The 13,887-nt window shown below is 35.6% G+C and overlaps 1 protein-coding gene across 2 annotated transcripts in view; it reads right to left on the bottom strand.

The window, feature by feature from the left end:
- Nucleotides 1-13,887, bottom strand: part of KDM7A (lysine demethylase 7A) — a 66,879-nt gene that overhangs the window by 17,626 nt on the left and 35,366 nt on the right. For both annotated transcript variants that reach the window (XM_050913239.1, XM_050913247.1), the window contains exons 5-10: nt 12,257-12,398; nt 11,800-11,986; nt 10,971-11,133; nt 7,427-7,514; nt 6,590-6,696; nt 3,615-3,706 (exon numbers count right to left, since the gene is read on the bottom strand). In XM_050913239.1, the coding sequence (XP_050769196.1) occupies nt 3,615-3,706; nt 6,590-6,696; nt 7,427-7,514; nt 10,971-11,133; nt 11,800-11,986; nt 12,257-12,398 (779 nt within the window). The remainder of the gene's footprint in view (nt 1-3,614; nt 3,707-6,589; nt 6,697-7,426; nt 7,515-10,970; nt 11,134-11,799; nt 11,987-12,256; nt 12,399-13,887) is intronic.

The raw sequence follows: 13,887 nt of genomic DNA, 5'->3' as shown, positions 1-13,887 counted from the left end.
TCCTCTGAAACAGTATCAGAGACAGATTTCCTATATATATATAACCAATCTGAGTAAGTCCAAACACTCTACAGTTAGATCTAGTAAAAAATGTTTACTATTTTGTATGTACAGTTTAAATGTGCCTCAGAACACTTCTAGTTAGAATTAAACAGACAAAACAGCACTCACGCATAGACTTGACTGACATGAATTCTCCTATCCCCTTAATCGACCATTTAAATGGAAAAACATCCCATAAACACTTTCAGCTACCCACATTTCAAAAATGAGATTCAGCAGCAAAATTATTGCTAGAAGCAATTTGATACTGTATGTGCATTTCATCGACCCTGGCTTCCTCTCAGTCATTAAAAAGAATGCTCTCTCCCCCCCAAAAAAAACCAACATGGATGTATAACCACGATATAATCATTCATTTCAGTGCCATTAATTCCACAGGAAAGATTACATCAGCTGCTATTATTTACCACTGTTCATTCTTTGAATGCATCACCTCTACACATTCACACTTGGGAACATGGCACCTCTGTCACTAAACTGTACAATTTTTCCAGCAAGTTACTGGTCATTTTAGGACCATTCAGTCCTTTCTACTTAAGGACTTCACTCTCCCCAAAGCCTTCCTGTCCATGAAGACTTCAAGAGGAAGTGACTGATGCAATCCTCCAAAACACCGACTTCAAAGTTTCTCTGGTCTAAAAATACTGAAAAGCCTTCCTAATGCAAACATAGTTTATATCAGAAGCATATTATTTTGCCAGTATGATTTATAGTAACTCTTTGAGCAAATTAAGTTCCACTAGCGAGCTCACTTGTTTGCCACTATAAAAGCTTTTGTTTACACCAAAGCTTTCTCAATTAAGCTGTGGCAGAGTATTATTTAAAAAAAAAGAAAAAAAAAAGAAAAAGAAACCATCCAAGCAACTTAAATATGCGAACAAATTCAAATGGATATATAACCTAACAGTCTGACAGAAGGAAAGGATGGGCAGGAAATATGAATATCTACAGATGTCATTTCTGAAAAATTATTATCATTATTAAATAACTTGGTTTTAAGTTGTCTCTGCATTATCAGTTCTCAGAAAAGGAACAAGCAGCCTTTGGGACTGAGGAATTCTCTTGTACTAGGGAGAACAGTAGCAACAAAATGGCCTAAGTATGTCAGATGTAAATTGCAGGTAAAGAAAATAATGGAAAAGCGCTATGATTCATTCAAGAGCTTCAAGAAATGGTTTTGTAAATGTTGGAAATATACAGAGGAAAAAGAAACCTGTCTTAAATCAAGAGATACAGATAAAAAAACGTCCTGGTAGGCAAATGAATCCACCCATCTTTGGAGACTAGCATCACAATGAAGTATATCAATGCTTAAAAACATACACAAAAAAATAAAGATAAAATAAAAACAATAAACTCCCTCCTTACAAAAAACTCTGATTTTTTGTCTTTTACAACAGCTATTAATATCTTTTTTAAAAACACAGAACAGTTGCCTAAAATAATCTTACTGGTACATGAATCAAACATCTGAAAAATTGAATCTGAGACCTGTTGCTTATGCAAGCTGGAAGGAAGTCACAGCTAAAATCCAAGAGCTCAGATGACTGGATAGGTCATCATTGTTATTGTGTGTATCAACGAACATGCAGACTGATGATCGGTACCAAAGTAAAGCCTTGCACAAACTGAATTCAAATCAAGACATGAAAACTAAAATGATTTTAGTAGCAGTCAATCTCTATTCTCAGCATCTTGTAATTTTTGGCAGTTTTTAAATATTGCAGAAATTAAGATACTGCTGCCCTGCTGAAGATGAGTTTGAAATTCTCCAGCAAATAAAACAATTCACTAAGATAATTCACATATGTCTTGAAAAGACATACTCCATGATAGGAATGTGAAACCTCATGAGTAGGCTTCTCATTTGAGAAGTATCCATTTGTCATTTCTTTTTCAGAATCTGTCTGAAATCGCCAACACAACAGCAACGTACAAAGCTCCTCCTGTTTTCAGCTGCATACAACTACAATCCTATCACGCACATGGCCTGCTGCAAACAAAAGATCAGCTTCACTTATGAAGCAGTAACTAGAAAAGATGAACGCAAGGTACAAAACATGATAGGTGGTGGACAGCACACAACATTGTGACTGGATCACTGATGTTGTGCAGTTTCCTCACAATTGAAGTGTCTGTTCAGCCAGTGGTTTGGGAATACTCACAGGACTCATTAATAAGCATACAGAATGCAGCATGTGCAATTAATTTTTTTCCACAGAAAAGTAGGAAACACATCACATTCTAGATGAAGTATTAATCAAACTAGTTAATGAGCTACTAGTCAGTACACAAATGCTACAATACTATACTACAGCAATCTACAAAACAGGAATTCCAATCCAATTTCAAATTAAAATAAGGATTTATACAGGCTAGGTTTGATCTCAGTTATCAGCAGTGCGATTACTCGGCTTGCTTATTATCCATGCCATGGATGCAGAAATAGCTTGGATTCATACATGGTTTCACAGCTTAGGCACAACATCGTGTGAATACTGCTACGCTGCTTACTAGCTAGCTTTGATCCAGAATGGCATAGACAAACAGACACTAGAGAACCAACTCAGAGGTGTTACAGAGGGCCAGCAAAGGTTCACCTGGAATCAGTAATGCTACACGGGCTGGACCCCAGCGGACTCCACACAGAGTAACCACCTCTGCGCTTGCACCTCGTGTTCAGTTCCACGAAGCTCATTATGTTGGATGCAGCATTGTGTAAATATCATACCTGTTGTATAATAAGTTCTTTTACACGGAGAACTTGTGGGCAGAAAGACCAAACAGATCTCCAAGAGCCAGTTCAAGTCAGCACGGCCAGCAACAAACTAGAATTAATAAGCTCAGTCAGAACCAAACTGCCTGTCAGTGAACAGCACTTCCCAGAAGCACAGGTTCCAAGAGGGCTTATTAGCTCAGGCACATGAAAAAAACCACATGGAGTTAGGCCAGTTCCAGTGCTATGCCAAAACAAATGAGCTTTCCTGGACAGCAGAGCACCAGCAAAGCCAGCGTAGGCAACATATTAATGATCTTACAAGAGTCAGCCAATGTTCATCAGGGACAGTATTCAACTGAAGTTAATATCCTCATGTGAATCTAAACTGACTCTTCAGCAATACAGGTGTACCTGAAATGTGCTCTCCAAAGCACTGACATTAATGGAAAATGCTAAATATCAGGGCATTCCATCCCTCCGTTGCCTCAGACTAGGATGAATCAACTATATAAACAGATCTGTTAGAAAAAAGCCCCACCTTATCAGCTTATCCTCTAGCATTCTTACCCCATCCTGAGGTGAAGCAAGATTCTACTTCTATCAGCTACAATAGAAGAGCTTATTAATTGGTCTAAAAAGACTTTATTAGCATCATGGAATATAAAATTGTCATGATGATTCTTCAGATCAGCAGTGCATACTCTCCATAGAGTCCTTCAGTACTAATTAACAGATAAAAATAATCTTAAACTTTAAAAGGGCACAGACCTTCACTTACTTCTAAATCAAAACAGAGCTCACCAAAATAGCAAACAAAATCACTTATACTTACTTCTTTTTTCATCCATAATTTTAAAGCAGTAAGTAAAGCCTTCACTCCTTGCACTAAATAGCTTGGAGGCTGGAAACCATCTTCCCTCAGTTCTAAAAAGGATACAGATACCAATTTAGAAACACACTAACAGTGCTACCCTTCAGCCAATAAAATTGCCATTATGCAACAGCACAAAAAAGGAAAAATTGTGCAAGCAAATGAAACACGACATCCTGTATTTGTGTGCATACTGTAACAAAAAAACCCAAACAACCCAACCCTAAAGTGATTCTACATAAAATCTTTTTTTGACGTATTCTTGTGTGAATTAGGGATAGTTTACAACATACTAAACGTCAATTAGAACAAAAGACATCTAAAATACAGAACAAGAGAAAATATATTTGAAAAAAGAAATCACTTTTATTTCATTCAGAAATATTTTAGTCAAAGGGGACCAGAAGGATGTGGGATGTATCTCTAAATTAGAATTCCTATTGCTTATTCCCATACATACAGCAAATGGCTCACACTAGCACACTTCCACTCCCCAAACATTTTCTGTCACCCTTCCAAGTATCACAGTTCTCCCTCACACAGTTTACATCATTTTTCCTCCCAAAATCAAAGGGGGCAAGGGGTGGAAATCACTCTGCTACAGAAGCTGCTCTTCTCAAGAAAGCTGGTGCTCCCAAGTGATTTCAATTCCTTTTCAATTTTCTCTTTTCCTTCATGGGGAAAAAAAGAAGGGAAAGACAAATCCTCCATAAACAGTCAAAAGTAGACTGCAACCTCTCCCCATGTTCTTGACAAATATTTCCACTTGTAAATAGCAAATGGACCAACACTAGAACTATGTGGCTCATTCTATTCCCTTAAAAGAACACACTAATAAAACACTATTCTTATGGATAATGTATTAGTCTGCTGGCAGAAAAAGGCAAGTTCTGTTACTAAACAGCTGTTCTTCCCTCAAAGATGCCTCCTACTTGTTAAAGGGTACAAGAAGGAGTGACAGGCCTTTGAGTTGCAGCAGAAGTCTTCCTGCCCACTAGCTGACTCAGTTGATAAAATTTTGAGAACACAAGGCAGCACCACAGGCTGGATTTTCAGCTGCACTAGAAAAGACTGCATGACGCAAAAGTAATCAAAATTAATGAGTATTGGATAGATGAACAAGTTACCTATTCTGAAGCCCCAAGAACTATGAAGAAGTTTAGGTGAATGCCACAACACATACAATATCATAAAACACTTCTTGCCAATGAAAAGACAAAATCAAAATGTTTATGATCCTGTTATCGTTTTATAAAAAGAACCAGAAAGATACATTGTGCTGATTTTGCTTACTGGCCTGAATTAAACCGCCATAGATTAAAAATAACATGAGAATAAGCTTCATACGCTCCCCTAAGACATAAGTCACAAGAGGCTCCTAGTCTATGTACTTAAGGAGTCAATGGATAAAAAGGGGAGGGGGAAGAGGTGGGAAATGGACATGGGACATAACTCATAGTTAGCTAGATGATATAGAAACATATACCCCACTGCTTTTCCAGCAGGAATACAGCTCCTATGTCTTCTGATGAGCTTGTAAATTTTAAATATGCAGGAGTGAGACCAACCAAAGCAAAGCTTTCAAGAAGAAAATACTCTTTTTTTCAAAGGAAAAATTTTCTGCAAGTTTGTTCTATTTGGTAAGATTTCTGAGTTGCTTTAGGTTCATCCAGAAACTTTAAACACTCATTTAGGAAACAAGGGTTGTTCAATGCCTTCATTTGCTGAAAGGAGAATAGATCATTTTCAATAACTGTGACTGTTTTCATATTAGAAAAAGGTTACATGAGATTCTGATCTCTTCCAAAGCAGAAGCTGAATTCAGCAGCCTCCTCTGAAGGTTGATTTCTCTCCTTTGAAATACATCATTTGGAATATGACATTTATATTAAGATTAAACAGAGCAGGCAGAGAGCAAGATATTTGAGGAAAAGAAGGTGAAGTCAGACAGGCACTCTCTCAAGCTCAATTATACATAGGTACAGATATAGGAATTACAGGACCAGATGAGGAAGTTTCGAAAGGACCGGCAACTGTCAAGAACAAGAGGCTGTTGAGATGTCTATTGATAAGCACTGATATAAATGATTTAACACAGCTCATAGGAACGGATACATCTTTCCTATAAAAGCCCTCACAGACACCTTTCCCTTCACAACAAAGAGCAGAAGACAACAGGTAGTTTGACTGAAAAGGTCAAAGAAAATTGTAGAAGTGCAAGAAAACCTCTTCGTTCAGCTGTGACGCCACCAAGAAGAAACCCACAGGTCTAAGTTAGTGGGATCATTTAGAGAGTCATTTGCTGAAAGAAGGAGAGAAAGGCTATCAAAGGGTACTCAAAGATCTTACATGACATGGAAGAAGCCCGAGTGAAAAACTGATGCCACTGAAATAAGTTTCCTATCTTCCTTATCAAGGTCTTTTCAGATAATGGTAAATTAATCCTATTTGGCTGGTAGTACAATTGCACTGTGTCAGGATCTCAGATACTCTGTCTTGATAATCTAGAATATTTTCATTGACCAGATACATCATCACTATTGGATGAAAAACACTAATAAAATAGTTCAAAGGTTCTAGCAGCATGCTACAAAGTGTTAGTTACATGCATTACCAAGTGCACTAAGATTTCTGTGCAGCGCAAGTTACCCTAGAAACCTTTAATCACCAAAGTAGTTTTCAGAACGATCATTTACTAAAACCAAGAACTGCTGGATCTAGAACTGTCACAGTGCAGCATTCACTAAAATCTGGTTAAAAAATAATGTGACTTTTCAAAAAAAATTCAAGGAATTCAAGTCTGGTTTTCCAGCTTAAAAAGTTTCCTCTGTTCACACAACAGCAGTATAATTTTCTCCACTATCAATGAAGAGAAAAAAAAAAAAAAACAACAAAGGCAGATACATGTATATCTCTTAAAACAAAACAAGGATTACCTTTCAATGTTTCCAGTAAGTTTTTGGCCACAAACCAACAGATGGCTTCAAAGAAAGGAAATTTGAAAAGATCCGGGGTTTTTAGCCTCTTCTCCATTTCGTAACACCTGAATAAAGAGAAATATTACAAAACATGAATGTTTTAATTATCAAATTCACTTTTCAACTATGTAATCATTCAAACTGACACAATGTCCAAAATAAAATAAAATAACCATGGCCATGATAAATAAAAGAAGTTAAGTACCACATAGTTAAATCCCAACAAGACCACAGACAAGATTGAACTCTGGTCTCATCCAGGCTCTGACCTTATCAAGTTTGACTGCGGCACTTCTAAGAATAAAGTTGGACTTCATAAAACTAGGATACAAACCCAATGTGTGATCTTTTAACAGATGGAATTTTATCAGGATTCCACTGTAATAAATAAAAACAATATGTTTAGAAGACAGCTCCACATCTTGGACAAAAACTAAATACAGCTGCCCTTAGAGCAATGTTGACTTGAGGACGCTTATTTCAACTCAGTGTCGCACACCTGGGCTTGCTCAGTTTTGTTTTACTCACTTATACTAATCTCCAAAGTAGAGTTTTCTTTCTTTTTTTTTTTCTTTTATTCACTTAAATTCTTGCATACCCTTCATTTTGCTTTTGAAACAAACTTTGCAGAAGTGAAATAAGAGTATGTGCTTGATACATTCTAACTGAAAATGCCACTATTGTCTGTTCGAGAGCCTGTACCAATTTGATCCTGGTTAAGAGCATGAAGAAAAATATCTATTAAAAGAATATCCTACTTACTGAGGAAAAGGTATAGGAAGAGCTGAGACTAACCTGAGCTGCATGCCAATATTGAGGTTGTGCAAAAAGTTTCCTCCAAAAGCCATACAATCCTGAGATGTGAGCACAGCGTGAATCCAGCCTGAAATGACAGGTTCTGAAACTTAATACATACATATAAATTATTCTAAGACTGTTTTTAAACACATATATAAGTAAAAATGCTGTACCTGGAAACAAAAAAAGCAAAGAGATTTGTATTCTGGGCTAGGAATAAGTAATCTAAATTTTAACAACATGTAAATTACATTATTTCACAAATCTAGTGGAACCGTAGTTTTCTGAAGGAGTTAAGATTAAGACATTTTTCACTGGGCGGAGGGGATGCAAGACCGCCAGTGATTTTTCAAGTAAAAATTCCCAAAAGCTTTCTCTCCAATCAAAAAAAAAAAAAAGCAAGTCAGAAGAGGAAAAATATACTGAACAAAAGATAAAGTCATAAAAACAAAACAGAAATTATATTCCTTTCAATATTCACATGTGCTTACAGTAACTGAGCAGTTTGCACAACATAAAAAAAGTCATTTAGCAATACTGAAGTTTCTCAAAATTCAGAAGTAGTTCCATTAATTATTCTAAATACAGTCATCCTAATTCCAGTGAAATTATGTTCAGTTTAAAACCCAGTCTAGGCACTCTGACTATATAAATTTGTCACATAATTGAAATATTGTCCTTGTGAACTCCACTATTCAACATGGCAAACCACGGCCAACATTATGCTGTCAATCTAGCTGATTACTACTGAATAATTTCAAGTAAGTACACGAAAGAACATACGATACTAGCTTCCTGATTAAAAATAGTTACCTTTAAAATTTATACTGTGCAGCTTTAATGTAAATACACTACAGAGTTTCTTCTTTCAAGATTTTTTTTCTGATTTTGTATGCATACAGATGGTTTTTTGACAAAAGATGGGTTGGCCATACATTTGCAGATTACTTCATGGTTTGAGTGTAGGCAAGACATACAAACACAGGAAGCTCGCCACCTTGAGGCAAGATCAGATCAAATCACAAGCAACTATATACTGCAAACTACCATTAAATCCATGCCTTAATTCAGTTAAGAAAAAACCAGTTCTAGTTGTTGTGGTACCACACGTAAGAAGACCTGAAACGTAGCAACTACGCTGACTAAGCAACATGCCTACTATGTAGCCTGAGAAGGAAGTTACAGAATGGTATATGAGAGAATGTAGAATACAATGGCACATGCAACCTAAGGGGTTTTTTTTAATTAATATTATACATTGTTCAGTTTTACTTCTGTTCTTTGAGAAGTGCAGTGCAATGAAGATCGCCTTGTATTACCAGTTCATTTTGCATTTGTTGATATGGTTTCCATTCTTCACTCTTATCATCATCATCATAGTAAATGAATACCTCTGACTCTCCAAGGAATATGTGTATTTCAAACCTTTAAACACACACCTCCCCAGACACTGACAAAACAGACAACAAAGCCTCATCACTGTTGCATCAACACCAAGGATTTTTGTGGCATACCTGTGTCAACTGAAGGATTTAATTTTTTTTACATTCCTACCTGCTATTTTTATGCTGCAGTTTTGATTAAGGTCTATGTAACAAGGCAAGAAAATTTGGTGTAGACCACACAGAATATCTTGAATAATATTTAAACAACTCTCAAGAGCCTCCCAATAGGTTCTATTCACCTACATGCAAGATTAATTTTAAATCAAAAGTCTACTCTGAACATATTTCAGAGATTATAAAATAATTATGACATCCACTAGCATCAGTGCAAGCAGGAACAGCAAAAGGGTTTTCAGTAGAGATCAGGGTTTTTTTAAAGCCTTTAATCAGTCTTACAGAATTTCCCAATTTTTAAACACCTGTCTTGAAATCTAATTTATTGGTTCTTACACTATACTCCATCATATGTAGATGAATATGTACGTGTGTATACACATATATTTGCATACACAAATGTACATTTAAAAGTATCATTTTATGTGTATACACACACAAATACATGTATACATTAGAAATTATCATTTTATGATAGTTTTTGGTCACATTGTAGTGAGAGCTCAGATTCAGCTGATTACTTGGGAAGCAGTAACTATTTTCAAAGATCTGTGGGTCACAATGAAGTTCTTCATTCTGTAATTCTGCATTCTTTGTTCATAGATGTATGACCTTACACTTAAACAAATGGAAAATCAATGTCATCTCTTGCCAAAAATGTATGGTTTTAAAAAGCTCTGGGTGTTCAGGAATGTTAAGTGCATATACAGCTCTTCACCATGTAGTATTTATTCTGCACGAGCCATGAACTAGAACAGTAAATGCTAAACCTCACAGGTAGAGAACTGAGCTATAAGAAAAATGCAGTAGTCTGTCTAGGAAGTCCATGACAGAATAAGGCACTGAACATCACCTTCAAGGTTTATTCCAGAAGTAGAATCGTGCACCGTTTTCCTTCCCTGTGTATTTAAAGCTACCTCCCCCAAAAAAGGGAAGATAGTACCCAGTACAAATTTTTAATAATAAAATAATAAAAAATATTTATATGGATAGGCTGGATAGGTGAAAATACAAGAAATTAACTGGCACTCGCTTTATTGGCAAAATATGGTTTGATTTATTAAAGACTTCTAAGTTTATGGTATTTGGGAGTTTTGGGGTGGGGGTGTGTTTTGTTTGGAGGATTTTTCTGTGTTTTTTTTAAATAAAGAAGTTTAATTGTTTTGGTGTTTCTTGTTTCTTAAAAATGTCCTGTACTTTATCAGATGCTATTAGGTGACGGTTACAAGAAATGCTTTTAAAGAAAATCAGAAGAGACCATGCCTCTGCATCATTTTTAAAGGAAGCTGCTGAAATGAATTTATGAACTCTATACAGTTTCATAAACTATATCTACAAATATCCTTTTAACAAAAGGAATTAACACATGAATTCAATTATATGTTCTTCAGTTTTACTTAGGGACACTTTCATTTTGATTCAGAGAGTCTCCACAGGCTCCACCACAGTTTAGATTTCCTGCTGGCAGAAAACAAAAAATGGGAAAAAAACCCCCAAAAAACCCAAAAACCCAAAACAAAAAAAAACCCACACCACCCAATTTTTATTTTTAATCCTCTAGCCTACAGCATAAGTTTATGTGAAGTTTTCATAATAATTTTGCCTAGCAGGTCTGACAATATTCAAAAGCTGTAAAAACAAAATTGTGTTATAGAATTTAGATAAGAAATCAGACTGGATAGCTATCAAATGGTGAACAATGTATGTTCTATGAATTGGAACTATTTCCCTGATATCCAAATTAAGCTTTAATTTGTTGTCTTATAATTGGGTAACAAACACCCTTGCTTTCCCTTATTACTGTCAGGCAATCTAAAAAGCTAACTACTTCTTTCGAAAATCTAAATTTCTAAATTTTTTACTATTCTCTCTTATCCAAAATTTTACTAGAAACCAAATGTTGATAATGCAATCATTTTAGGATACCCTTAATTCCTGGTGATTAAACATGCTAAGTCCTAGTAATAAGGGTAAAATCTTACCTGTTGGAACAAATAAAGTGTGTCCTTGCTTCACAACACATTTGTAACATTTGTCAACCTTGTCCCCAAAATATACTTCACTCTGGGTGACAGATGAACTCCAAGACTCATAGAGAGCCAAATTTTCATCAGTGGGCTTAATCAAATAGAATATCTTCTCACCCTATTAAAAAAAAAAAAAATCAAATAAATAAATTAATGTCCTCCTGGAGGCATACTACAACCTCTGAGTCTCTAATGAAGTAACAGATTGATCTAAATGGTGTATTCCATATTTCCACTATGGAACATTAAGGCTTCCTAGCCCTAGTGTTTCACAGCTGTAATCCACCAAAAGCTTAGTCAATAGCACACTAACCAGGTGGTGTCTTGTGATGTAAAAGAAGCAAACAAACCAACCAAACTTTTCATTGGAGTATAAAAAATTGCAGCTTTTATAAACAATTTATGGATATGTGCGCACGTGCCAAATGAGAAAACATAAGATGAAACCACTTTGCCTCTTCTATGATGTATACATGGTCAAAGTTTCTGAGAAGAATAAAAAGTTGAGTATGTCAATGATTTTCATTCAATTAATTTTTTCATACTAAAACCTCACTATATCACCTACCAGTCTACCAAAATGATCAGTCAACCAATTACAGTCACCAACAGCATGCTAAAATAAAAGCATAAAAATGCAACACCAACAATCAGTAATTCACTTTCAAGCTCCTCCCCCGGCTTTTTAAGCACAAAATTTCATACAGGTGATAATGCCATGGCAGAAGGCTGCACCCTGAATAGATTTTGTTTCGCATAGTCATAAATCAAGAAGCCTTCATACCCAGAGAACATGGTACCAGACTGATGTTCCTCCAAAATCGATATGAAAATCAGTATAGCTGTCCTGGACACCCATCAAGCAATACTTCTGAACAAAAGGCTTAGGGAAGACAGAATCATCTGGCCAATAATTTTCCACCCATGAAAGCTTTCTGGCAATATCTGGTACTTCCACTAATTCAGACATCCTTTTAAAACAAACAAACAAAAAAGAACCATAAATATAATCAAGAGTAAGCACACCTCTTTTTAAGTGACAGCTTTAAATTTTTGTTTCCTACAAAGTTATTACTTATGAATTAATAAAAATGTTTTATACCTGCATTACATCACACTAGCTGTCTACATAAAATACGCAGCCTCCTATCTTTCCCACTACAGACATTATATTCCTACACAGACTGTTCAGCTTAGCGAAAACCACCTCCTACCTTCAAGGAATTGAAGTCAATACTCACTTTGTGTCCGAGAATTCCAGGCTGATCACATTCAATACTTTTGGTCGGTCAGGATTTGTGAAATATTTAATATAATTATGGAGCTTCATTTTACTGTCTGCTTGTCTTGCTACATCTATTACATCTATTACTTTGTCGCCACCTGTGAAAAATAGGATGACTTTCTTAAACCTATTGCAGATACAAACAGCCAATTAAGGTGTTTAAGAAAAATTTAACTTTTTTTCCAGCCTTTATCAAAACATTTCTGCACAAAAACTCCACTACTATCAGTATTCTCTTGGAACAGAGACAGATCAGTATAAACCAACTTTTTATTAGGTCTAACTTTAATTGCTATAATCAGCTAAGGACAGAACTGAAAACACTCTAAAAATAAATCCTCCTTCCTGTGGTTAACCAAAAAGAAAAAGAGCAGTATAGAATGACTGCAACTAGTTTAAAAAAAAAAAATCGGGTTTGTGGCTGCAATTGGAAAGACTAGTGTAGAGAAAGTTATCAAGGCAGATCTATTCCTCACTCTTCCTATTGATCATCACCACAGCACCTGAATATTTAACACAAGGACCACTGAGAATTCTTTACAAATAATTAATCCTACTGCTCACAGCTTGTAATTCTTAGCAAACTGAACGAAACTTGTGCCATAACTGGTAAGTTATTAACGTTAAAAACTATGCAGGTACTCCTTCGCAAACATTCTACAAGCCCACCCCCACCCTCCTTATACACATACATAACTTTTAAGCACACAGTAAGTTCATTGAATAATTGTCATGAGTGTGCTTCATTTCCAAAGACAAGAAGGATTGGTTTACATATCGTGTATTTTGAAGTGATACATCTGTAGAACTAGACAAGCAAGAAGGAACCCTTAGCCAAGAGAAAGGACTAACAACAACATTATAATAGTAATTGGTTTATGTCCATTTAGTTTTTTATATATATATATATACACACACACACACAATGGTCAAATTTGATAATTAATTTTGGAATGCTGGAATGTATCTAGACGTACACTATAAACACAATTGCTTTAAAATTGCAAGTTAGTATCATCTTGATAAATTCTAGTTGGAATAGCATTTATTCAGTTTTCTTATTTTTAATTTCAATAATAGAAAGGTGAATCTGTGGCATTCCAATTTTTTCCCTAAACTGGAGAACCTGGTAGGTCAAAATATATGTATGAGAATGAGAAGATCAAGTTTCTTGCTGAATCTGAAGAGGCAGTATTCCAAAAGAAAAGACTCAGAAGTATCAAAAATGATAATTACACTTTAAAGCAGAACACATTACTGTTTATAATCATCATAACAGTAACAACATTCCATATACTACATATTTCCTATATTCTGGTGCCATTGTAAAATGTTGATGGATAAAAAAACCTACTTTCAGCACACATATTAGGTTATCACAAGAACACAGACAAGGCCATATACAGACTTCTCAACTGTACTATATGTTACAGGAAATGTCATGCTGCAATTGGCTCAGACTCTGTTTCTCTGTACTGCACACTTACACGAGGTTGAAACAATTACAGACTGTCAAGAGATCTGATAAGAATGAAATAGTCCTTGGGAAGCTCTAGCTGTCCTGCTATAGGAAGCCAAGGTAGGAAA

This window comes from Gymnogyps californianus, chromosome 1 (assembly GCF_018139145.2).
Source record: "Gymnogyps californianus isolate 813 chromosome 1, ASM1813914v2, whole genome shotgun sequence".
Lineage (NCBI taxonomy): Eukaryota > Metazoa > Chordata > Aves > Accipitriformes > Cathartidae > Gymnogyps > Gymnogyps californianus.
The sequence above is the reverse complement of the archived record's forward strand: the minus strand, read 5'-3'. Positions and strand labels throughout refer to the sequence as shown.